This window comes from Chionomys nivalis, chromosome 1 (genome assembly GCF_950005125.1).
Source record: "Chionomys nivalis chromosome 1, mChiNiv1.1, whole genome shotgun sequence".
NCBI lineage: Eukaryota > Metazoa > Chordata > Mammalia > Rodentia > Cricetidae > Chionomys > Chionomys nivalis.
The window spans coordinates 102,649,356-102,674,627 of record NC_080086.1 but is presented as its reverse complement, the minus strand read 5'-3'; the positions used below and the strand labels follow the sequence as shown (position 1 = coordinate 102,674,627).

The following is a 25,272-nucleotide window of genomic DNA, read 5'->3' as shown; positions in this document are numbered from 1 at the left end:
GGAGAAAGAAGGCAGACGTCATATAGCTACAGAAGGAGAAAGGTATGGGAACCTTATCAGTAAGCCACAGCCTTGTGGTGATACACAAATTAATAGAAATTAAGATGTAAGAGCTAGTTAACAATACACCTAAGAGCCGGGCGGTGGTGGCGCACGCCTTTAATCCCAGCACTCGGGAGGCAGAGGCAGGCGGATCTCTGTGAGTTCGAGACCAGCCTGGTCTACAAGAGCTAGTTCCAGGACAGGCTCCAAAACCACAGAGAAACCCTGTCTCGAAAAACCAAAAAAAAAAAAAAAAAAAAAAAAAACAATACACCTAAGCTACTGACCAAACAGTGTTGAAATTTAAAAAAAAAAAAAAAAGCTCTCCTGGTCAGAAAATGATTACAGATACACAATAACACAGTAAGACAGATTCAGATGAAAAAGACCTCTGAATGGGCACAGTGTTAGATACATGTACATGGCCTTAGGAGAGAAAGAAGAAAGAGTACAGACAGTCAGGTTAAAAGAGTAAAGATAATAAATATAAAAAAATAGAGAAAAAAGCCACGTAAAGATGAAAATACACAGTCTGGATTATAAATATTGTGTTTTCTTTGAACTTTTTGACTGCAGAGAGACATTTGATTCTGGGAGCTGCTAAGATAAATCAACATATATATTTTAAAGGTATCTTGACTTCAAAATTTGAGTCTAAGGAAATATTACTTTGGAAAAGAGGTTCTGCTTTTGTTTCCACAGAAGATGAGAACCTGAGGATTCCTTTCAGGCTAATGTGGTTTGATGGAACAAGACCCCTTCCCCAAAGGTCTACGTGAACCGTAAAAATACTTTGCCCAACAAACAGCAGAAAGCAGGTTGGAGAAAACAACGCCCAAATTCCCAAAATGATTGTTTATAAATGTTTTGTTTTCATCCAAAAGAGATTGATTATAGATGATTAATATGATATAGAAATGAATACTTTACATTAATATGGATCTTGGTCTACTGACAAATTTAAGGTCAATTTTGTTACCAAATATATATATTTCTACTCTTGTTTAAAGTATTGTTTATACACCTCATTTGAAAATGTAATGTATAGTTAAGAAATACAGATTAATAGTCATCTGTAATAAGCAAACTTTTATGCTAGTTAGGTTTTCTAGATGTACAAAGATGTATTTCAGATGAATAGGTATTCTTCAAACCTTTCAAAGACCTGTGGAATATGGCATTTAAAATGTTTTAAGAACTTAGACTTTTCTCAACTGAGACACGTCTACTTCTTGTAGCAGCAATTACTTCAGAGAGGTTGATGGCCACTGAAGAAATTCATTATGGAATTTGCCTTCAATGTGACAAGGCTAGCCATTTGGGCAAGAAACTGTTCTTGCCTGGACTGCTTGACAGTATGCTATATAAACTGGGCATGCAGGACCCATAGAAGTTCAGAAAAGGGACTGCTGAACATTCCAAAAGATAGGATGGTCCTTCAGGGTTCCTGCTTCACAAAAGAAACTGCCAGACATTCTGCAGGACACAGAATAAAGCCAAGTAACAAACTTTGCCAGTACAAGGAAGAACAGATCTTCAAATTTCATGCTTTATTGAAAAGTCTGCCAGATATTACAGGCCTAGAGGCTGAAGATGGATGCCCCAGTGTTACAAAAGAACTTTGGGTGACTGTCCAGGCAGCTATTGGCCAAACAGTGTTGTAATTAATATAGTTTCTGTGTGATTATTCAGATCTGGGCAGCTGGGAAATGAACACCAGTCTCCATCTACAGGCCTATCCAGGTCCCCATCCTTAAGAATGTTCCGCATAATTAGATTATGCTGACTGCCCCTTGTAGTTAGACCCAGTTAAAAATTTCTGGCAGGAATCCCCGGAAGTGTGTGCCAAGAGTACTGAAACACCTTCTGCCCTAAGTGTTTGGCTTCATAGGACTTAACAGTTATATCAATCTTTAAGTCTTTTCCTATATTTTCAAGTTTTGGGACTAAACTGGGTGGGAGACAATGGGTTGGTTCTAGGGTCAATTTCTAGCAGTCCTTCCTGGCAAAGCTGAGCCACAGAGAGGCCAGAAAGACCCAAGTACATTCAAGGTTCCCACCCCATCTCCGAGAAGACTGCCTAGAGAAACACTGCTTCCTAGCTCGCCAGAAAGACACAGAATCAGCCCACCCCTTTGCATTTTAAAATTTAACACTGCTTGAAGGCTCAGACTTCTGTCAAGGAAGCTGTTAAAAATCATCCATTGAAGGCTGTTCTAACAGAGCGCTAAGAACCTGGAACCAAACAGCAATCAGAGCATGAGCTCAGCAAGGAACAGACGCTCTTGCTAAACTAGAAAATAGGGAAGCACAATGACACTCGAGCGATCCCTTAGTTTATGTGAATAAATATCCTATTAAAAAAATATGAAATGCCTTCATCAAATCATCTGTCTCCGATATTTAAAATTAGACATATTTAGAGCCAGGCATGGCCTTGGAGGCTGAGGTAAGAAGAACTCTGTGAGTCTGCGACCAGCCTGGTCTACATAGAGTTCTAGAACACCAAGGGCTAAAGAGAAACTTTGTCTCAAAAATAAGAGAGATTCAAACATAGCCCATGAAGTAAAAATGAAAAGTATTACATCTCTTTCTGCTTTGCATTAAAAAAAATGGCATACAGTTTTAAAAAATTAATTATGTGTGTGTATGTGTCTACAAATGGGTTCACACACATGAGTGCAGTATTATGGAGGCTAGAAAGAAGCATCAGAGCCCCTGAAGCTGGAGTTACAGGTGGCTGTGAGCTGCCCTACATGGTGCTGGGAACCAAATGTGGGTCCTCTGCAAGAGCAGTATGGCGTTTAATTGTGTGCCATGTTTCCAGCCCCATGAATGGTGTACTAAATAGCATGAAGAACTCCTCGGCTTCCATTTTCCTTCAATATTGACCGAAAAACCAAACAAGGAGGAAGAGGGCCATGTTAACAGAGCCTCATTCTTCAAAGTCCACTGTTAATTGAATGAGAAGGACAGACAGTTAAAGGTTCCCCCATCCACTTTTTCCTGAGGAGCCTGGCCTTGTACCTCGGCTGCAAACCACAACAGATTTTTATATCATATTGCATTTGAATTCCAGAGCTTCCTAGAGTTCACACCCAGAGCCTGCAGTAACAAGACAGGAACGACGTCCCCCTCCTCACAGCCTTTTCCTCTTACACTTTCCTTCCTAACTGCTCAGACTAACCTCACACACCCATGGGCATGAGAGGCACTAAGCCAACTTTCCCACTGGAAAATGGAGTTATCTCTTTGATCATGCACCTGGAAGTGAGCTCTCCCCCAAGATCTTGGCTTGGGGTTTTAGTCTGCCAAGAATCACAGATGGTTTAGTACGTTGTCCTTGGCTGTCAGCACTCCAGTGCTTCCGTTCTACCTGACTTCCTTGCCAACAAAGGATATGCTAATAAGTTTTCGGCACATTCTCTGTGCTTTCCAAATCAATCCTGAAGTCTGTAAACCAAGGGTACGAGATATAATATACAAAAACATCCAGGGAAGGAAACCTTAGAAGACAAAGCTATGAATAAAACTATTAAAAATTCTACAACACTTTCTCACAGTGTTATACTGGGAAGGTCAATCTTTTGTCCCCTTAATAGTTACTCATTATCTCCAGGGGGACATGCACAGTGACCAGGAAAGCCTGAAGAAGACATTTAAAACCTAGCAAAAGGCTTCCATGTTCTCCAAATAAAGCCAGGGTGAAATGGCAACCAACCAACCAATCAACCAACAACCTGATAATCTCACAATGAAATCTTATACTCAGAATAGGAGAGGAAATAGAAGAAGGATGAGAAAGGAGAATTGGAGAGGGCACTGGGGAAGGAGAAAGGGAAGGAGGGGGAGGCTTCATCAGCACAGACACAATGTGTGTGTGCACAGGTGTGCTTTTTGTGTATACTGAGAAAGACCCACCTGAACATTTGTGTATGTGTGTGTATGCACACACATGTGCATGTGCACGCACATGTACTGAGAAAGACCCACTTGAACACTGGCGGTGCATCCCACAGTGAGGCTGAGGAGAGAGAGCTGAGCACCAGCGGCTCCCTCCCTGTCCCTCACTATGGACACATGTGACTAGCCTTTCTGTCACAGCAACAGGCAATTATTCCCTAATCAGCAGGTGTAACGGACTGTTCATATCCACACAGGTTTGTCATAGTGAACAGAAATAAGCTGAGAAGCTATGAAGTCACTATGGGAAAAGACAATGTGGAACAACTATGTGGTAGATGGTTGCCGCATATTCCAGAAAAAAGGGCTACATTATGAATACAATTAAGAGGTCATTGGCTCCTGGGGGGCCAGCAAGACTGAGAAAGGGAGGAACAGATGGAGTACACGGGCTTTTCATAGGACATCATCGTTCATGGTAACCAATGACACCATCCATTTGTGAAAATCTACCTCGGGTAACCAACTAATGCAAGTTGTGGACACTGGCTGATGATGGAGTCAAGGGCAGCTTCGGCAAGTGAGAGAGATGTACAGATGACACAGAATACTGATAGGAAGGCAGAGAAGAGGATGATGCCATTCTCACGCTTCTGTGAGCTAGAAACTGGTCCAAATCTAGTGATGACCAGATGAATGAGGACATATACTCATGGACAGATATACAAGAAATAAGGACAGACATGCTGACCTTTCCATCAAAAATACCATTCAGTTCAATAAGAGGGCAGCAATATATCAAGCTGAGTATAAAGGTGTGTGCACCTTAGTTCTGTAAGAGGGTAATATTATATTTAGCCGAGACAGGAGGATTGCTTCAGAAATGGAGTTGGAAGTCAGCCTAGGAAACACAACTGAGATTATCTCAAAACAAAGCAAGTGGACAAGGAATTCAAGGTCAGCCAGCCTACACAGCAAGACCCTGTCTTAATAATTAATTAATTAATAAACAAATAAATAAAAAAGCAAAGCCACACAAAGCTGCTCTCTCATGGAGATGAATGTCAGAAGATTTGCTGGGACTGGGCCACTGACGGGAGGACAGACAGTAGACTCTCACAGCTCCCTTACTTTTTCCCGTGTATGCCCAAATTTCTCTATCATTCAGCTGTGTCACTAGCCCTCTGTCTTCTATTTTTAAGAAAACACAGCTACTGGGCACATTAACTGAAGACAACACACACACATTCAGCCCGACATTCTCAGAAGGTGAAGCCAATCCCTGTGCAAACGCTGAACTCCACCTCTGCCATCAAAGTGACCTCACTCTCAGGAAACTGGTATACAAGGTTTACTGCCAAAGGACTGTAGGGAGATCAGCCTGGAAAGCCCCTAGATGGAAGGAAGAACGGAGCTTGTAGGCAAGGCCTTGGATGTCAGATTCAAACTGCAGTCAGACAGGAGGTCATTCATGGAAGAATGAACGGCCTGAAATGTGCCCACTTAAGCAAAAACAAGAATCACCTGATACATTAATATATGCCATAAGTGTATCAAATATTTCCACTTGTAAATTTTTTTAACCCAATATTTTTAACCCAATGAGAACTGAAGTGAATGTCTGAAAATGTGGCAGGATGCTCAGAAAATTACTTCCTGATCTTCACACATTAGGAATGTCTGCTATTTTTGTGGCCCAATAATTGTGATGGGAAGTGGAGAGGGTTTCCTCTGCTAAGAAAAATGTCACAGAAACTGTTACTGCCTGAGTGTTTAGATTAGAACAGGAAGCTCCCGTTTCCTCTGTGTAAAGTTGAAGACAGAGCACACACTGCCACCTACACCAAGTGCTACCCCTCACTTCAGCTATAAACATAAATGGACAACAGCACCCAACAAGAGCACAGCCTTGGACTGCAAGCTCACACACAGGTCAAGTTCACTCACGAGGAAAAGCTATGGACTTGGGTGAGTTAGGAAAAGTGCAAGAACACCCCCCCACACACACCCCGCTTTTGCTAGTTAGGAAAGTTAATGGAAGCGTTTAGCACTTAGACTCCAACTCTCCCTAGCCTAGCAGAGCTGCTTAGTGCCCAGGAGCTCCCTCATTGTTCCAAACCTTCCCCTGGACCTAGCTCCACCTTTCTGCCTTCCTTGGAGGCTAAAATTCAGCAGATGTCCCCTTATTTACTATACAGCAAGACTTCTGAAAACTATCCATCTCTCCAGACAAACTCTAACTCAAATGAAGGGAACCATGTCTTTTCATTTAAACTTGCCTTCTCTTTGCTCTGGTAGCTCAGACGTGTCCCTCTCATGGTCTGAGCTCTTCAAGCACAGTCAGTGACGGAAGATTTCCCCAGTCCAGTACGCTGGTGTCCTCCTCACCTCACTCACACTGCCTTTAAGAACTCACTCTCCTTACATTTTGAAAACATGTTTTATGAGATGGATTGTACTCCTAAACTTCCTTCTGAGTCTGCCCCACATCACAACTACCAGAAACATGTGAATACCAGGGAACTCAGGAGAACCCATCACTGCCCCATCTTGTCATACATCCTGCGCACACAGGGAGTCTCTAAGGCTCTTGGACTTCAACAGTTGACCAAAGCCCTCTGCTGTTCTGCACAGATGTGGTTGCTGAGGTCTGCCTTGCCCATTCTGAACTTTCTCACTGGATCTTTAAATCCCCCCCCCCCCGTTTAGTCCAGCCATTATATTTAATATTTCTTATCTTTAATTTCATTGGTTTAAACTTAGGAGCTGGAAAGATGGCTCAATGGTTAAGAGCTGCTCTTCCAAAGGACCTGGGTCCAATTCCCAGCACCCTCACAGCAGTTCACACTGTCTGTAATTCCAGCTCCAGGGATCTGACACCTGCACAGACATACACACAGGCAAATCCCAAATGTACACACAAAAATAAATCTTAAAAATGTAAGCTCTAACACAGACAGTGGGGAACAAAATGTCACGGGTAATGTGGCAGCACATGCAGCCACAACATGTGGAAGGTGGCAGCAGGATTCAGAGCTAGCCAGCATGGGAACCCTGCCTCATAGAGAACAAGCTGGTCCTGGAAGCACAGACCTACGGCGCCAGCCACTTGGCTTACTGAGGCAGGGGGATCTTGAGATTAAGCTCAGCCTGGACTATAGATAAAATTCATAGTTAGCCTAGACACTTAGCAGGAACATATCTCAAAATAAAACACACACAAAAAAAGGGCTGGTGCTGCGGCTCAGCAGTAATAGGCTTCTTAGCGTGTGTAAGAGCCTAGGTTCCATCCCCAATACTACACACAAGCAACTTTTTTTTTCACAAGCAACTTTAAAAGCCTTCTGGAGCATTCCCTCTTGAAGCAGTACTGTATAAGCAGGTGGCTTGTGTCCAGCAATGAGTCATGTCCAAAATCCAGTTATCTGAAGTGACCAGGGGCACTCCATCATGATGTCATCTTGCGCTGTGTTCATCTCAACCACAGAACATAACAGAAATAATGGCACGTCTGTTTTCTCCACACTCCCAACAATGATGGTCTCTAGTACTAACTATCCTGGATACAGGAGGGAAAGGAATGGGGATCATACGAATACTCGCCACTGAAAAAATGCTCTCCCAGATCAAGGTTAGTGGAAGACAGGTGTCCAGGGAGCGGCAAAGGACAAGCCCTAACTGAAAGAGCTCAAAAGATGCGCTCCATGCTCTGGCTCCCCACTCTCACCCTGACCAGACATGGCTTAGAAAGGAAAGTGACTCTGGCTTGGCCAGCACTCACTCAGCTCTACCTAACTCTAAAATCCGCGTGATACAGAGTTAGGAAAGCATCCCTAGTCCAGCGCTGCTAACAAACGTTTTCTGACCTTGAACAAACAACCCGGTGCCTCAGCTATAAATCAAGAAGCTGGCTTGGGCAACCTCAAAGATTCCTTCCTGCTCTCTGTTCTGGGCTTCAAAAGCTTCCTCCTCCCTTCAAAGCCCACTCGACCACCTGTAGTGGGGGAGCACCTCAGCAGCTACTTGTCTACTTGTGTTCTGTCTTGTACATCCTCTGCTTGCTGGCAGAGTCCCTGGGGGATAGTGTTTTTGCCTATGGCACTACTTCCCCAAACTAAGGGACTATGTTGCTACTAGTCCTATAAAATAGCAAATTCTAACAAAATTACTTCTGTTACCATGTCCAACGGTCCTCTGGTTCAATGAGCCTTTTATAGGAAAATATCATCAATCACTGCCACAATTTACATGCACACTAATACGGTAACAGCAGTTTTAGTACATACTGATGTGCCAATAGATAGCTCATTTGGGGAGCTCTCTAGAATAGCAAGTTAGTACTCACAATAACTCAGTGTTGCTGGCAGTGAGCTGATTTGAATCTACAGGGCCCATCATGCAGACTGGACCCCAGAGCTTAGGAAGGAGACTGAACAACACGTTCAGCCACTCCAGGAAATAGCACAGATCCACACACACTATGTATGTAGAGTCTTTGCACATGGATCATAATGGCAACTGTGCCCTGCACACAAAGCAACTTTTGTAGAAACTTCCAATAAAAAACAGCAAATGCTATACATATCCTCATAGATAGCAAAAGCTGCATGTCCTTACAGACAGCAGAAGTTGCATAGCCTTGGCTTTCGGTTTCCTTGGAAAAGTGCTGGTGGCTATGTCAGAGGATCAGCAGGTAGCAATTGAAGACCAGGTTTCATCCCACAAGGAGGCAAATCTCTGATGGGCGAATCTCAGATAGGAAAGGCCCTGAGAGCTCAGACCCCAGAATGTCTTTCGGTTCTACTGTGCCTTCACGTGTTTGCTGCTGCCATCCTTCTCTGGTATCTGTCATGGTGTGACTGGATGTGCAGACATCCCCACTGCCTGTAATGTAGTGTGTTTACCTCATGCAAATAGCCTGCTCTATTGGAGGTACTTTTACCTGTGGATTATTATGAAAATGATTTCTTTGTAAGCTGTACTATCTAGTACATAAAAATAATGTCAGTTGGGCTGGAGAGATGGCTCAGGGGTTAAGAGCATTGCCTGCTCTTCCAAAGGTCCCGAGTTCAATTCCCAGCAACCATACGGTGGCTCACAACCATCTGTAATGAGGTCTGGTGCCCTCTTCTGGCCTGCTAGCATACACACAGACAGAATATTGTATACATAATAAATAAATAAATATTTTTAAAAAAATAATGTCAGTTTTTGATGATTTAAAAATAAAACAAGTGTCACACAGCTAGAATACGTGAGTTTCTATTGAGAAGCCACATAGACTGTGACTTAGGTTAATGATTAAGAAAAACAATTAAGTTCCAGTATCCCAGCTAGCTTAAATTCTTTTAACCTTAATGTTGGGAGAGGTGTTCACAGGTTTCAGAGAGCATCATAGTTGAAACAAAGCTTTGAAAATAACTTAGATTAAGATGTTTTTGTTAAATAGCTTTGAGGTGAGAAACCCAAGAAGACAATCTGAAGTTTTAGAAAGGCACAGAGTTCAGTGAGGAACTCTTTAAGGTCGGAAACAAGAACAACGCAGTCCAGTTATCATTAGCTGAAATGCCTTTCTTGCCAGGAATGGTAGATGACCAAAGGTGATGATTAATTCCTTATACCCATTCCTACCCTCAAACTCCTGAGATAAGAAACTACTGATGAGTGGGTCTGAACTCTAGAGATTTAAAGAAGAGCTGATTGATTTTCATGTATAAAAGGTGAGGTTTGTGATTCCTTTAAGATTCTTTATAAGATGGGTCTGTCTCTCTGTCTGTCTGTCTATCTATCTATCTATCTATCTATCTTTTGATCTATCTATTATCTATCTATCTATCTATCTATCTATCTATCTATCTATCTATCTATCTATCTATCTATCTATCTATCTTTTGGGTTTTTTGAGGTAGGGCTTCTATGTGTAACATTCCTAGCTGGAACTAGCTCTTGTAGTCCAGGCTGGCCTTGAACTCACAGAGATCCACTTGCCTCTGCCTTCTGAGTGCTGGGATTAAAGGCACGTGTCACCACCACCCAGCTAGGGTCAGCTTCTGTACTTCGGTAACAATAGCAGAAGAAAACTAATGCAAAATGTCAATCTAAAGACAGCTAAAGTACTGCAAATCATCCTTGTCAAAATATGCAGTCACTGTCTAGAGCTCCCAACATCTGGTCAGACTTCTCAAAGGTATTTGCTCATGGATTTTAAACACAGAAGATTCACAGTGAGACAAAATTGCTTTGGGTGCTGAGGAAAAGAAACAATTTCCCTTCAACTTATGTTTTATGTGGTGGGGGAAGGAAACACAGAGAAATAGGTAAGTAGGCATAGCGGGCCATGTGAGGGCTCGCAGGCCACAAGGTCCATGCCACAGCCACTCAGCTGTGTTCAGTGAGAATGCTGGACACACTGCTTTGTAATACGGCCTTGTTTTCAAAAGCTTCGGATAGCTGGTGCTCACTAGATCCCTGGTCTAGAGTACAGCAATCAAGAAGACTGGATTCTGGTGTGTTAGGACACAGGCAGCCAGCCAGAAGCAACGCAAAACGACTGGGTTGTCTGGTGGCCAGTCAGCCCTCCACAACTGTGCTTCTTTCGTGCCTGCACATTTTCACTCAGTGTAACTCGATCCATGTGAACTCCTACCTTCCCAGACTTCTCCTAGGATCTGATTGTGAAATATACCTGTTCCTTAGCTTAATTAGTGGGTTGTTAAAATTTCCAGGTACTTTTTTGGTTCTGTCTGCCCAAGGGTCAGCCTCACAGACTTTTGAAAAGTTATGCCTGAACAATTCTGAAGGTCTCTCGGAGACACTCTACAGACAAACATGGGCAAACGTCTCCTAAAATGCACCTCACTCAGGCTAGCTAGTCCTGGCTCCGTGCACCTTGGCTCCCACAGGTGACTCCAAGGAAGCAGCAGTACTAAGTTCCTTGTTCCAAATTTCATTTCTCTGTTCAGACTGCTTGGGATATAACAGTAGAACGTTTACCCAGCACGTACAAGGCCTTATGTGCAGTCCCCAGGTGTCCCAGTTTGCCTTGTTTTGCTGTGACGAACACCATGACTGTAAGCAACTCAGGGAGAAAACGGTTTATTTGCCTTACATGTCTTAACCACAGTTCAACATTGAGGGAAATCAGGAAGCAGGGGCAGGAACCATGGAGAAATGTGGCTTGCTCAGCTATCCCCCCCACCCACCCACCCACACACTCCCCTATCTTTCCCTCCCTTTCTTTCTGAGACAGGGTCTCACTCTGCAGCACTGGCTAACTTAGAACTCACTATGGAAACAAGATTGGTTTTGAATTCATAGAAACCCATCTGCCTGCTTCTGCTTCCCAAGTACTAGGATTAAGGTGTGTGCTTCCATGCCTGCTTTCTTATACCACCCAGGAGCAGCTCCCCGGGGAGAACACTGCCCACCGTGGGTTGGACTCTCCCACACCAGTAATTAATTAAGAAAATGTCCATAGCCTTGCCTACGGGCCGACCTGATAAAGGCAATGAATTCCTCAATCAAGGTTCCCTCTTTCTGGGTCACTTCAGCTAGAGTCAAGCCCACAAAACCTAACCAGCTTACCAGAAGCTGCCTGCCCAGAAAAAAATTTCCCCTCTAACAACTTCATGTTTGGATTTTGGTTTATATATGGCTGGCTTGGCTGGCAATCTGGTCTGACCATTTGGTGATTCCTGTAAGTAGAAATGTTTTACCAAAGCTGGGCGATGGTGGCACACGCCTTTAATCCCAGCACTTGGGAGGCAGAGGCAGGCGGATCTCTGTGAGTTCAAGACCAGCCTGGTCTACAGAGCTAGTTCCAGGACAGGCTCCAAAGCCACAGAGAAACCCTGTCTCGAAAAACCAAAAAAAAAAAAAAAAAAAAAAAAAAAAAAGAAATGTTTTACCAAGATCTACTCTGAGCACAGGGAGATGAGACAGAGAATCTGGTCTCTAGCATTTTTTTTCTGTCTGTCATACAGAACACTGTAAACTATGTGAGGCATTATGAACATTATTCTGAGCAAACGGATCGCCTACTGGACCAGTTTAAAGCAGAGTACAGGACTGATTTATACTTGTTTCACTTGTATTTTTACTGCTAAAGTTAATCTAGTTGTTGCATGGAAAACAGCTTGCAAAGCCAGCTATGGGAGTGTACACACGTAATCCTAGAATACTGGAGGCTGAGGTAAGGACAACTCAAAGTTAGCAGCCAGCCTAGACGACACAGTGAGACCGGATGAACGTGGGACATGGGTTAAGAGGCCAAGATGAATTCTCCAGGAAAGATTGTGGGAGCCAAACACAGGCGAAGGGCTGCTGCTGAGGCTCTGCATGCACATGTGGTACACAGTGGAGATATCCACGTGGAAGCACTCAGGAGACGGGATAACATGTCAGACACAGAGAAGGCTGGAGAGGAGTCTGCTGGCTGGTCATAAAGACCCAGGGCGCTGGGTTGCCAGGAGCGAATACAGACCAAAGGCAGGCTCTGAGCCCAGTGCGCCTAGCCTTGAGAGGGAGGAAGAGAGCCAAGGCCCAGGCACTGGCATACATCAACGGGAGATGGAGCCAGCAGAGAACGACATGGCCCCACGGGAATACCATGTTCCACACACTATATAAAGCTACTTGGAGACATGGTCACCACGAATAAAGACTGATGTGCATGTCACACGCACGTCAGAGAGAAAGGAAACTTGACTATCTGTACACTTGGCTGTCCAGGAAGAGCAGAGCCTAGACTGCTGGCCACCCTCACCCCACTGCTGTTGTATACGGGCACTGTGGACCAAAGCCATGACATTTACAATATGGACCCAGGTTTGTGCTGTGATCATAGAGAAGTTCAAACCTCAGGCCTTAAAACAGAAGCGCTAGTGCCGGTTAGACAATAGTCTCTGGTTTAGTTTTGTTTTTAAATGAGTTATATACTACTATTAGTGATTGTATGTATAAGCGCATGTGCGTGCGTATGTGCATGAGTATGTGCGTGTAAGTGCACAGGTATATAAAGGACAGAGGGCAATGCCAGGTACACACTTGTCTCTCACACTTGTCTATTGCTTTTTTTAGAGACTCTCACTGAATCTGGAGCATGGGTTTCTGGCTGGACCGGCTGGCCAGCAAGCCTTTGGAAGTTGCCTGTCTCTGCACCCCAGCACTAAGATTACTGGTGCACAGCACTGCACCTGACCCTTATATAGATGCTAAAGGTCCTAAGTTTGGTCCCCATACTTGCACAGCAAGCATATGCCCACAGAGCCATCTCCCTAGTACACCTACCCCTTCCACCATGCTTTAACTCTGCCTTATGTGTAGGGACTAGGCATTTTTAAAAAATGCCTTCCAATTTTTCAATTAAATAGTAAATGTTAAAATATTTAGTCAGTATAATTTGCTGATTTGATAAGCAATCAAAAACACAGGATTTTTCTTATAAATTTTTTTGAAATAACTGCCAGGATTGAAAAGTAGGTTAGGCATTTCATATAATCTTTATAGCAGCTTAAATTTATGTTTCAAACAAAACTAGAAACATGTACTTTTACTGAACTGAGTTATTTTTGTCTTTCTTTCTTTCTTTCTTTCTTTTTTTCTTTCTTTTTTTCTTTTGTTGACAGGGTTACTCTGCAGCTTTGGAGCCTGTCCTGAAACTCACTCTGTGGACCAGGCTGGCCTCGAACTCACAGAGTGCTGGGATTAAATGTGTGCACCACCACTGCCTGGCTATTTTTTTTTCCTAAATCAAATAGCTTTCAAAACAAGCAATACATTTTCCTCTGCTATGCATGCACATCCAGTATGGAACATGCAGGACCCAGGGACTTCTGGTTGCCCAGAGACTGCCAAGTCGGCAACTACTGGAGTCTGCTGCACACAGAGCCTTGGAAGTCAGAGACATCCCACTGCAGTGCTAACCTCAGGGCTGAGCTGAGGTGTGCGTCACAGAACACTAGGAGCTGGCCAAAGGCGTTCACTATGCAAAACTAACCTGAACCTGGGCCACTCTGCAGAGGAGGAAACAGGCACAGCAGAACTCCTGAGGGAGAACAACGGAAAGGACTGGGAAAGGGGGAAGATGACAGGAAACCCATTTGGTCTTCAAGAATCAGCATAGGTCAGGGTGCGGGGAGCTAAAGTCAGGAACTGTGTTAATCTCCAGAGAGTCCAAGAATTCAGGAAAGATGGTATCAGCTAGAAGGGCAGAAGCAAACATGCAGAGAGAACACCAGGCTCCTCCTCTGCAGCAGCCTGCAGGGATGTGGGGACGGCTGTAGTGATTTATAGGATGTTCCTACAAATCACAGGTCAGACCTCCTACACTTGGCACCAGCCGCGGGCTGAACATACACTTCTCTGGTTCTAAAGGCCTCAAATGAGCCTTCGAGCCAAACGCAGCTCTTAAGTTTGATATTAATCTTCCAGTAAATGGCAAGCTTTCAGTCCTGGGGCTCGCTCTTTGCTTTGAAGGAGCAGGAAAAAAAGCATGTGCCAAGCAAAGACAAATGGTGCTGAGGAATACAGCTTGGTACAAGAGTGGCAGGGCAGACAGGGGTGCAGGAAGGAGAGCGGAGGACAAGCTGCAGCTCAGTGCTCAGCCTAGCAAGACCTCTGTGCACACTGGTCTCACATGTACAGGCACCTGAGCTTTGGACCCAGTTCACAGCTGCCTGTCAAATCTCAGCTACCGAGCTGAGATCGGGGCCTTGTGATACAGGCCTGCAAGTCAAGACAGCAGCTTCTCATTGTTCAGTTACCATCAGCCCCTCTTGCTCTTGAACGCCAAAGTCCCCATTACTTGGAACAAAAAAGCAATCCCCATTGTCGGCTGGGGTGAAGCTTTGTTGGGGGGGGAGTGCTTGGGCAACATGATGTGCAAGGCCCTGGTGTGATGCCCGACGCAGGGAAGGACAGGAAGGGAGCAAGCTGCCACAAAACAGAACCGAAGAACTGCATGTGATTAGGGAAGGGAACTCCTCAATTCTAAAACAGCCCCCCATCCCCGGGCAACAAAATACTACACAGAGGCCAAACCAAGCAGCACACATTGTAATCCTAGATACAAAGAAGGCAGGAGGACCAAGAGCTTGAGGCAGCCTAGGCTACAAAGCTCAAATTCTGTGCCAGCCTGCACAACACTGTGAAATCCCATCTCAAAAAGAAGAGAAGAAATACAGTGGAAATGACTGCTATGTAGCCCAGGCTATCCTCCTGCCTCTGATCCTGAACTCTAGAGTCACAGGTGTGCCCACTGTCCCTGTCCGCTTTAGGGGATTTCTTTTTCTCCAGTGTTAGGTATTGAACCCATTGCCTGTGAAAGCTAGCTTTAGTTGATTTATTATTTTGGCATTAATATATCAAGGGTTAATGCTATAAAATCGGATATAATTTACCTATAAAATGCCGTATCACCACTCATGGTAGAGCACATATGTTATCTCATAACCTAAAGGCAACAAAGCCAAGATCAGGAGAGCTCTAGGTTATCCTTGACTACACAGCAGATTCCTGGTCAACCCAGGCTTTACGAGACCCAGTCACGAAAAATAAGAGAAACTAAAAAGGAAAAAAAATATTTGCCAACATAACAGAAAAGATAATGTTTCCAAATATTAATGGCAACTATGATTCTACAGGGGCAGAATACATGGTTTTCTTTCCTCATACTTTGTACAACACTGAGAATAAGAACATGGATAAAGGGTCGGGTGCTGGTGGTGCACACCTTTAATCGCAGAGGCAGGTGGATCTCTGTGAGTTCAAGACCAGCCTGGTCTACAAAGCAAGTTCCAGGACAGTCAGGGCTACACAGAGAAACCCTGTCTCAAACAAACAAACAAACAAACAAACAAAGAAGATGGATACATTATTTGTGAAATTAAAACATTTGTGCCATTTCTGCAAAAGGCCCCTTCACAATGTATAAGCATCAAAGGGGACGTGTTTAACAGTCCCACACCTCTTCCGCGATGGTAATGATGTCAGCGTTGTGCGTTGGCCCTGGCAGAGCCTGGGCCACACTTATTTCTTTCTTCTCCCTCACATCCCACATCTAAACTTATACAAGTCTGTCTTCCAATCCACACCTGCCTTCTCTATACCACAGGGCACCCAGGCTCTTGTTTTGTCCCACTCACTGCAACACCAGGAAGCACTCCTTAGAGGAGGAAGACAAGCCCCTAACATGCAGGTGGGAACAAGCTGAGTTACTCTCCTCACCAGGCAGTGTTACCCAAAGGCCTGCGAAGGTAGAACCAAGGGGCAGTTTCTTATGATCCACCCACACCTCCACAGGTGGACATGGATTCCAAGCCAGAGTTGCTTCTTTCTCAAACTGTCCCAAGACCCATCGAAGTCCCAGTGCTGAAAATGACAGCCCAGCCCTGCCTTCCCTCGTGGGACTGCCACAGTCTGTTCTAGCTGCTTCAAGCTTAAACTCTTTGTTGTAACCAAAACCCTTCCAAAGGTTAGCCTTGGCTCTGCCACTTTGTTGCTCGAGGTGTGCCAGGCTCCCTGTGCCTCTTGCGCACACACTTACAGACCTTTCCTAGTCTGGGGCTTGTTCTCCCCCATGAGTTTCTCTCCTGAGCTCTCCATAGGCATCTTCTGCTGCTGAACGCTACTCCCACGCAGTAGCTCCATCCAGTCCACAGAATCAACCTCCAGGCTCCCTGAAGTCACTCTGGGTAGTTCTCTGAGTTTCCCTCAGGCACCTAGCCCACACTGGGGAAAAGGTCTCTCTTCCCGAGCACTCTCAGAGTCTTGCTCCTATCACTCATGGCCAGACCTGAAACCCCCTTTCTTCCTGTTTTAACTCTGAGGATGGAGCCATGCTGATAGACTGTACTGTGATGCTGCCAGCATCCAGCATGGTGCCTGACACGCGGCTGATGCAGCCAATGACTACCCATTAGACAATGGAAACACGGGAGGCTGGGAGGCTAGGGGAGAGGAGCAGATGACAAGGCAGGAAGAGCAGCAGCTTCCTGCTTGAACAGCCTCACTTCACTATCACTCAGAACAAACACTACGGACTGCTGCGGCATCAGTTTTCCAAGACAGCTGCTCAGCAGCAGGCGGACTGGGAAAACCTACCCACACACAGCCGAGCTACTCCAAGGGAGACTTCCCATGACTGGTGGCCCACTGCTCTCAAGTCCTCCCATCTGCAAGACCTGTCTCCCACTTCTCCCCCACATCCCAGACTAGCTAATGTCAGCTCTACACGAAAACTGCCTTCCTAAAGACATATTCCAGCTCTCTCCTTCTATAGACTAAAAGGTAAACTATGGAAACTCCTGGTACAGAAGAACAATGCTTTCAGGATGACAATATAATAACAGATTTTAAACCTATATGTCATCACTGATAATCCTGATCATCTAAGATGGCCTCTCTCATGTGCAACTTATTTGTAAAAGCGAGGTAACGAGAACTAGACTCTTAGTTTTGATTTAGACCTCCAATTAATCAATAGATGAATCAATATTCTAGATTCTGAAACACTTCACAGCCAAACAAACAACAAAGCTGAGACTACTAGTTTTTTCCAGCCTGCGCTAAGACAGCACAAAACAATCCACACTGCAGCATGCTGAGACATTTACTCATCTACAGTGAGTCCGCAGTACAGCACAGCCACACAGAGCCCAAAGGCTGTCAACACAACCAGTTCACACACAAACTCTGCTCTTACCGGAATGTAGTAGATGCCCATCTTGGGGGACTCATTGGCAGTAAGAAGCATTCCTAAAAACAAACACAGTGAGAAAGTTAAACACATGACAGGAAGTATCCTTTTCTACATGTTTTACATTTCGAAAGGTTTGTATTGCCAGTACTTGCAAGCTGCTTTTCAGGGCAAGGGACCTCAGTGGTAGGACAGCCAACTTCCTATCTGTGAACTCCCTGTCTGTGAATTTCATGAGCAAAGGCCATGAGCAGGCTCCAGAGAGGCACTCAGCTCTACACAAGATCCAGAACATTTCCAGCTTCATGCATAAGATGCCCAGAGAATAATAATGGAGAAAAAGACTCCCTTCCTGGAGTCAGGACTCAAGGAAGCAAAAAATCTCAGCATCAGAATTTCTGCATTAAATTTCACAGCCAACTACAGATCAAAATGACTAAGGGAGCATTATGTAGAACTACCCCCCAAAGACCCATGTCCCAAAAGACGTGTCAAGGCAGGAGAGGTGCCTCAGTGGCTAAAAGCACTTGTTGCTCTTGCAGAGAGCCAGGCTCAGTTCCCAGCACACACACGGTGGTTCTATCTGTAACTGCAGTTCCAGAGGATCTGATGCCCTCTTCTGACCACTCTAGGCACCAAGCACACATGTGGTATACATACATACATTCAGGCAAAACACACAGAAAATATTTTCTTAAGACACATATGTCAGAGTGTTACAATCGTCTCAGGGAATTTTGTAAAAAATGAACCACTAGAGAAGTTAATTTAGTCTCCATGGCATCCCCATTGTGAGAAAGCAAAACCAGGCTGGAGGGCAGCCCTGTTGTTCCCTATAACCCCAAGAAATCAGAGATCCAACATTTGTAGGTATTTGGCTACTTCACATCAGGTATGAAATGTTTCAGTTCCCAGCAAGTACCCTCAGGTTTTCTGCAGCACCTCCAAGGTGACAAGATGTACTACTGCCACACCTCTCATGTCTACACATGAATTCAGACAGCATCTACCCAAACCTCTACAAGATAATCATGTATGTTTCTGGATAAGCTCACATATGATCTCAGTGAGCATGGTACTCTTTAAAATAAACATCATCAGCCCATGTAAAGTGGAACATGAAAACTCCACTCAAAACAGACAAAATGAAAAGACTTCTTACATTATCAAATAAACCATTAAATAGTCTAAATACCATCAAGAATATGAAAATCCTGGCATACACATGTAGCTACCGACTCGCTTTCCTCAGCCCGCTTTCTGTTTCTAACACAATGTCAAACTAGACAGCAGCAGTGACTCCAAGTGCAGAAGGAGGACCTCTTCAAACAGGACATAGGACTAATGCAGCCACTTTCGCTAAGGAGCAGTAACAGTTCTGAGGATACTGGAATTAGGGACAATGTTTCCACTTAATTTCTCAAAATGCTGCTGTTTATCATTTCCAAAAGAAATGAAACTGTTCAGAGAGAGAAAAGATAACAGCATCTGCAGTCTAAGACACTCTCAGAGATCTGATACAGTGTGCGTGTGCACACCCCCACCCCCCACCCTGAGCACATGCACAAGTCAGAACTCATCTGGATGTACTTCAGGGAAAAGGCTCAGCAAGGTCCAAGACATAAATCTAGAGACAGTGCTCTACAGCAGTGCTATTCAAGGTAAGTTCCCTGGGCCATCTGCAACCTGCTACCAGGCTGGAGATAAAAGTACAGAAAATGAAAGGAACCTAAAAGCCTGGAGGCAGCTTAACACGGCAGTGTGGAAAAAGGACAAAACAAAACTGCGGCAGTGTTATCCCCGTGTGTGACCATTTTGCTAGTAATTATTTGTATTGTACTGTACAAAAGTACCAATCTGCAAGTGGTCTGAAGGTTAAAAGCACAGAAAAAAGGAAGGGCGGGAAGGCAGGCAGGCAGGCAGGCAGGCAGGCAGGCAGGCAGGCAGGCAGGCAGGCAGGCAGGCAGGCAGGCTGACTAGCCAGCTGGTCAACCACATTTGAAAAGCTCTGCACTGAAACACATAGCTTTAGTCCCACTCTGAATGGTTCAGGGCAGACAATCTGGGAAGAAGAGCAGCAGGAACACATCTGCCCCATCAGCTTCTCACTGACACAGGGAGCAGTAAGTTCACTGTGAGACTTCATGTGCAAACGCCCCATGGCTGTTTGCCATGTCATGCTCTGTTGGAGGATGATGAGGGAGATGCAGAGCAACCTGGCATTTTCCATAGTCCAGGAGGTCTCCTGGAGCTTTGTATGGCAGGTGAGAAAGCTGAGGGGCGTGATGGCATAGCAAAGTCTGAGGCAGGTCTTTCTCAAGTCCAAAGCCCACTATCTCTTTCTACCAATGGCTCTGAACCTCTAATCATGCGTTTACAGGCTGGGGTGGGTCTCAGACGTGCATCATGTTTACATGCTTTCTTCGTCAGCAAGCTATACACACTGGGTCCCAGAGTTGTGCTGTCTGACAGTGCCCTGACCTGTGCAGAAGGGCTGGTCAATGCATGGGAGCTGTGCAAAGGGCTGCCTGAGTAGTCAGATACGGGCCAGGAAATGAGCCAGGGAGGCAAAGTCATTTCTCAATATTCCAAGCTGCCTTGCACAGAATAGAAAAACATTACTAAACAAGTGCCATGGTTAGCCAAGAGTGAGGATGTGAACATACTAAAAGGGGTTTAGCTTGTCTAAACTATGAGTAAGTACCTAGTGATGACGACCACAGCTCAGAAGGGAAGGGAGAGCAAGTATGGTAAAGCCAGTGCAGAACAGAGTCTCTGAGCATAGTGAGGAGCCCATGCCAGTGGGCCAAGGCCAGCACATGACTGTACCGTGGTCTTGTGAAACAATTACTGGCCTGGCTGTTGTATACCTAACTGCCTCTTGTAAGTCATCTGACAGAAAAAGCCGTTCTTCATCCAAACCACAAATGGCAAAGGAGATTCCTGAACACACCGAACCAACGCTATCACCCCATATGGATGACCTGCTGGAATGAGGGCTGATGCGCAGAACCTGCTTTGGTTTTTCAGAAGACGGGATTCTCTGTAGCCATGCTATCCTAGAACTACGTCTGGAGGCCAAGTTTACTTCCACTTCTTCAATCATCAACCTGAATTTACCTACAAACATTCTCTCAGCACACCTGCCTACCTGGAGATCATACATGCTATTATACACAGATGTCTTGGGTGCTGACTTGTGGTCAGTGCAGGGCCTGCTGCATCAGTTACACTATGGTGCACAGGAGGCTCGGGGTGCTGGCCTGTACAAACAGACACTATGCCTCTCATGTCACTGCTTAGTACTTAGACGTCAGAAGCACACATATGCTCACTACTTCAACGCAGAACACTACTTTCCTAGGTACTGCAGTTCCAAGCTAGCCCACCTTCATCTGTGTGGGCCATCTGGTGACAGACAAAGCCCAGGTGCTCAGGTCACTCCTGGGCCGCCACCACCTGCGGCCTGCTGTCTGTTCACTTCAGCCTCCCTGTTACTGCTCTGACGTTGTCTTCTCAGTCAATCACCTCAACAACAGAGCCGCTTTAATCCCACTCAATGACTGCCCTCTACACACGTCCTGCAAGCCTTCTCTGACCACCTTCGGCGGCTCTGGCTCATGACTCCTTCTAACACACTGGCACGGGACTATCTCCATGTGCATGACGAGGCACTTCAGGCTAGGTTGTCTGTCTCGTCAGCAGAATTGCATGTGCCTGTCCTTAGGGGACATGGCTTGAGATGGGGAGGGTTCTCATTCTCTCAGATCCCCGTCAGGATCTGACTCGAATGTGTTGCTGAATTTTGAAACCTATCATATAATTTGCTGAACAGTACATGATGCAGTATATCTCAAAAACTCTTTAACCATCTGTACTACCTGGTGACTGCAGCCTCCTCTATATCCCTAACCTCAATTTCCACATGCTATTACTAATCCCATAAAGAATACACCAAAATAGCACTTCACCTGCCGCCTGCATGCAGTCTGTTGCTAGTTTCTACTAATAGCCGGGCGGGCTGAGCACTGAGTCATGAGAGTGCCCTTTCCTGAGTCACCCACACTGCTTCCTGCTCTGCCTTCTTCCAAGTGCCTGAAAAACCCAGGCACTGTCCTGACCAGGCCAAATGTTATTTTATGAAGTAAATGCAGTTTGAAACTCCAGCACAGGAATGTGAGCACCTACCTGAGTTGGGATAGAGGCAAACGTCATTAAGGTCATGTTCTGGCTCCAGTGAAGTAAATATTTTTCCCTAAAACAGTAAGCAAATCTGGATTACTAAGATCATCAAAGACAGCTTTTTAGAAAGGCACATAAAAAAAAAAATGGAGACCACAATCCTCCTAGTGCTACAATAAAAGAAATAACTTAATTGAAAGAATTTATACTTTAAAATCGTATTTGTCAGCCGGGCACTGGTGGTGCAAGCCTTTAATCCCAGAACTCAGAAGGCAGAGGCAGGTGGATCTCTGTGAATTCAAGGTCAGCCTGGTCTTCAAGAGCTAGTTCCAGGACAGCTAGGGCTGTTGGGCTGTTACACAGAGAAACCCTGCTCAAACCCTCTTCCCCCGCCCAAATCTTACTTGTCTTATCAACATATCAAATATTCTCCTCTTAGAAATGAAATTGTGGCAGAAAGTTGATCTGTTCAAACAAAACAGAAAACTCCCAGTATTGGAGATGCGGGTGCACAGCAGAAGACAGAGTTAAAACTGAACTGTGCGATAGCATCACCAAAGCCCAAAAGGCAATGAAAAACCACAGGGAGCCTTGTGAATACAAAGTATCAGTCACTACACTGTGAAGGCTAACACATCCTACTTTAAAGGTGGGGAGCAGTCTGCTATACTATTAAAAATTGATAGAAGAAAAAAGGCCCAGAAAGAGGTAGGCATGGAGAAAGACAAGAAGGATAAACAAGGAAAGCAGGTCATGCAGAGCAGGGTAATGTTAGTCAAGAGGAAGTGTTTAGTCTTAAGAAAAAAAAAAATCGATTGCCATAATTACAATGTGAGGTCTTCAAGTGGGGATGCTGACAAGTTCTGCCAGCTCTTGCAACCATAAGTCATAACCAGAAGACCGACAGCAGGATGTGGTACTGCCAGGGCAGAAGTAGGTGGAGCTGAAGCCCAGGCAGGATGGTGATTTCATGGTTCATGAAAAACAGTAGCCAAGTGCTCACCCAGCTATCTCGCACTGAAGCAGGAAGGAGAGGGCAAGGAAAGGAGGAAGAGAACAGAACTTGATGGTGTTGCGCAGCAGACACATGGGGCACACAGAACCAGAGACAAAGAGATCCATGGGTCACAGGACCCTGGAGCACAGGAATGTAGCAGGAAGGGGTCTGGAAGGACATATTCAAACTGAACAGGTCACTAGCTTAGGCGGGATGGGAGCCAGGTCAAGGGAATGCCTTCTTTACAGTATCTTGGGAGTTTTCAGACAAAAGCGGCAGCAGTATAATCTCTGCATTCGGAAAGTGGAGGTAGGACAGTGAGTTTGAGGCTGGTCTGAGCTACACAGTGAGTCCCAGGCAAGCCTTATCTACATAGTGAGAATATATCTAAATAAAAATATATGCACTTATACAATTAAATGTAACCAGCAAGAGTTTAAATATTATTATTGTTATTATTGTTATTATTATTATTAATATTATTATTTGGTCCAGGGTCTCACTGCATACTCCAACTCAGTCTCAAATTCTTGGTCCTCCGGACTCTGTCAGCCTCTTAAGTGTTGAGATTATATGCGAGCACACCCACCTAGTTAAAGTTTTTCATTAGTTAGGATTGTCAGAAAAATTATTTGTCTAAGATATACCAAATCCCCCAAGACCCCTCGAACCCTCCAAACTCAAAGTCTACAAAGCAGAAAACATAGTCAATGCCCCTGCAAGCGTCAGGATAATATTTCCAATAATTCAGAAACGCCGTAAGGTGGTTCTCCTCTCTTAAGTTACAGTCACAGGAACGGATTATCTCAAGAACGGCTGTGAACACCAAGACAGAGACAGAAGAATACAGAAAGTAAGGTCACCACATTTCTGGAGACAAATCTGCAAAACTTAAAATAAGATCTTGAGAACTTAGTTTCATTTTATGTGTGTTGGCCTGAATGTAGGACTGTGTGGCCTGTGTATGCAGTGCCTGGGAAGTCCAGAAGAGGCCACTGGAGCCTCTGGGACTGGAGTCATAAACAGCTGGGAGCTGACTTGTAGGTGCTGGGAATTGAACCTGGGTCCTCCGGGAGAGCAGCTGGTGCTTTTAACGGCTTAGTCATTTCTCTAGCTACAAAATGCAAAATTTAAAAAACAAACAAACAAACAAACAAACAAAAAGTAAAGTAATGGCTACAAAAGCCAGAGTGACAGGTGACGGGACTGTGACTGAGCTGCCTGTAGCCCTCTGCCCAAGCACAGCAGGTGCCCATTGGACCCAGTAGCTGCTCTAAGCAGTAAGTGCGGAGGGCATGGGCCTCCTGCCCAGTGCCATCTCAGGAGTGTTTTTAAATGAACACTTTTAAGCCTATAGAATTAGTGTATATACTAAAAAAAAAAAAAAAAAAAAAAAAAATCAAGGGCTGGAGAGAGTTCAGCGGTTGAGTACTTTCTGCTCTTCCAAAGGCCCTGAGTTCTGTCCACAACCCTGGTTAGGCAGCTAACAAACACCTCTATTTCTTGCTCCAAGGGGGCACCTGAACATGACAGAAACACAGATATACATGCAGACACATGTATAAAACTTTAATATATTGTTTTAATTTTTAGAAAGAGCCGGGCAGCGGTGCCACATGCATTTAATCCCAGCACTCAGGAGGCAGAGGCAGGCGAATCTCTGTGAGTTTGAGGCCAGTCTGGTCTACAGAGCGAGTTCTAAGACAGGCTCCAAAGCTACAGAGAAACCCTGTCTCAAAAAACCAAGAGAGAGAGAGAGAGAGAGAGACTATAACAGGGGAACAATTGCTGTATCTGATTTGTTTTATTGATGGAATGGAATTACCTTCAGTCCTCTCAGGTTTTAAGACAAAGTCTCACTCTAGCCCAGACTGGCTTTGATTTTCCTACCTTACCTCCTAAGCATCGAGATGACAGGCATGAGCCATCACACTCAGCTAACACTTAAGTTTTAAAAAACAAAATAACAAGCCTAGTACGGTGGGAGGCTCCTACAATCATGTACTCTGGAGGCTCAGCAGCGGATCAATAGTTAAAGGTCACCCACAGCAAATTTGATGCTATCTTGAGCTAATAAGACCCTGCCCTTAAAACAACAAAAAACTTTTAAATAAGTAGTTTAAAAAAAGAAGGTAGATTAAAATCAGCAATGCAAACTGTTGTTAATTGATGAAGAAAGGTCATTGGTTAAAAAATAAAGAAACTGCTTGGCTCTCATAGGTTAGAACATAGATGGGTGGAGTAAACAGAACAGAATGCTGGGAGGAAGAGAAAGTGAGCTCAGACTCGATAGCTCTCCTCTCTGGGGCAGATGCGGTGAAGCTCCGACCCAGGATGGACGTAGGCTAGAATCTTCCCGGTAAGCGCACCTTGGAAAATTAGAAATGGGCTAGTCCAGGTGCGAGAGTTAGCCGAGAAGAGGCTAGATATAATGGGCCAAGCAGTGTTTAAA

The 25,272-nt window shown here is 44.8% G+C and overlaps 1 protein-coding gene across 1 annotated transcript in view; it reads right to left on the bottom strand.

The window, feature by feature from the left end:
• The window catches only part of Nol10 (nucleolar protein 10), an 88,951-nt gene that overhangs the window by 38,440 nt on the left and 25,239 nt on the right, over positions 1 to 25,272 (bottom strand). Inside the window, exons 12-13 of the mRNA XM_057789265.1 lie at positions 21,830 to 21,896; positions 17,648 to 17,700 (exon numbers count right to left, since the gene is read on the bottom strand). Of these exons, the coding sequence (XP_057645248.1) occupies positions 17,648 to 17,700; positions 21,830 to 21,896 (120 nt within the window). The remainder of the gene's footprint in view (positions 1 to 17,647; positions 17,701 to 21,829; positions 21,897 to 25,272) is intronic.